This window comes from Echinops telfairi, unplaced genomic scaffold (assembly GCF_000313985.2).
Source record: "Echinops telfairi isolate 266 unplaced genomic scaffold, ASM31398v2 ScPeMD7_23;HRSCAF=83, whole genome shotgun sequence".
In the NCBI taxonomy this organism is placed as follows: domain Eukaryota; kingdom Metazoa; phylum Chordata; class Mammalia; order Afrosoricida; family Tenrecidae; genus Echinops; species Echinops telfairi.
Genome location: NW_022103920.1, coordinates 90,379,218 through 90,380,411, shown reverse-complemented (window position 1 = coordinate 90,380,411; position 1,194 = coordinate 90,379,218). Strand labels below are relative to the sequence as shown.

Below are 1,194 nucleotides of genomic sequence, written 5' to 3'. Positions count from 1 at the left end.
ATTAACTAGATGTCACTAGTCTCTCCCTCAGTCATAAGAATCAAAAAATGTGTCTAGACCTTGCCCAATGTTCTCTGGGGAACAGAACTAGCCCAACAGAGAACCACTGGACTGGAAGATAATTTTGGAAAAATCACCGTGTCAATGAGTTGTAGAAGTTTGAGAGTATTTTGATTGTCCTTTCAGAAATGTTTTATGAAATTAAATGTACTACATTCTGCCCAGCAGACCTAACATAACGATTGACATTCCTATTGGCTGAGATTATGTGCTGCCTCCTGCATGCATATTAATTTTGGTTTTGTTTTCTGTTGATTAGGTGGACGAGCTTTTAGAAAAGTACATGGACTCTTACGATATTGTTTTAGTAAAAGAGGAGTCATTGGAACTAGCCAACTCTATCTTACAGAAGATTCTATAATATACGTTCGTCAGGAAGCCCTCTCGTCTGCAGGCGTGATGGATGCAGAAACTGCGTATCTGTTCTTGCTCTGAAAGACTTTATTTATAACATCTTCTGGCTCTGGATCGTTTTCCTTACAGAAGTATTTTCAGCCATGTCGACTCCATCACTGGAAACTCCTTCTCTCTTCCTCACAACACACTCCCCACCGTGTCTTTTTGTTTTTTAACACATTTTTAAAAATCTGAAAGCCAAAATAACTCTCTACTTTGCCCAAGTGGACTTTGTAGTTTAGTTTTATCATGGATCTTTGGGGAGAGGAGTCTCTATAGTGAGAAAGTTCCCGAATGTTTTAAGAAGTTTTTTGAAATGGTGAAATAATGTATATAATTGGAATGAGTGATGCTATCACCGTCTTCTGAAATTGTGTGATAATTAGTAATTTCGTTTGAGAGAGGAATAAATGCTCACCAGGAAAGATTGGCAGTTGGTGTTGGGTGAAAAAACTCCCAGTGTCTACATGTCACCAATCATTACAAAATGTTCTGTACTGAAGCACTGATAATAAACATGAGATGGGAAATCTTTTTAATTCTACTGTCGAGACTATCGTTATTCATTCTTTCAACAGATACTTGTTAAGTACCCATCATTTTCTTTCCTTTTTTGCTGATAGAGAAATAATAATGTCCCTGTCCTAATGGCTGTGTGTCAGCCTGCTAACCAGAAGGTCAACCATTAGAAACCTCCAGCCACTCCTCGGGAGACAGATGAGGCTGTCTACTTCCTGT

General features: G+C 38.4%; 1 protein-coding gene across 1 annotated transcript in view; it reads left to right on the top strand.

Moving 5' to 3' along the window:
- NT5C3A (5'-nucleotidase, cytosolic IIIA) overlaps nucleotides 1–1,000 on the top strand; it is a 68,058-nt gene extending 67,058 nt beyond the window's left edge. The window contains exon 7 of the mRNA XM_045288668.1: nucleotides 320–1,000. Within this exon, the coding sequence (XP_045144603.1) occupies nucleotides 320–421 (102 nt within the window). The 3' untranslated portion in view covers nucleotides 422–1,000. The remainder of the gene's footprint in view (nucleotides 1–319) is intronic.
- Nucleotides 1,001–1,194: the final 194 nt, after the last annotated feature.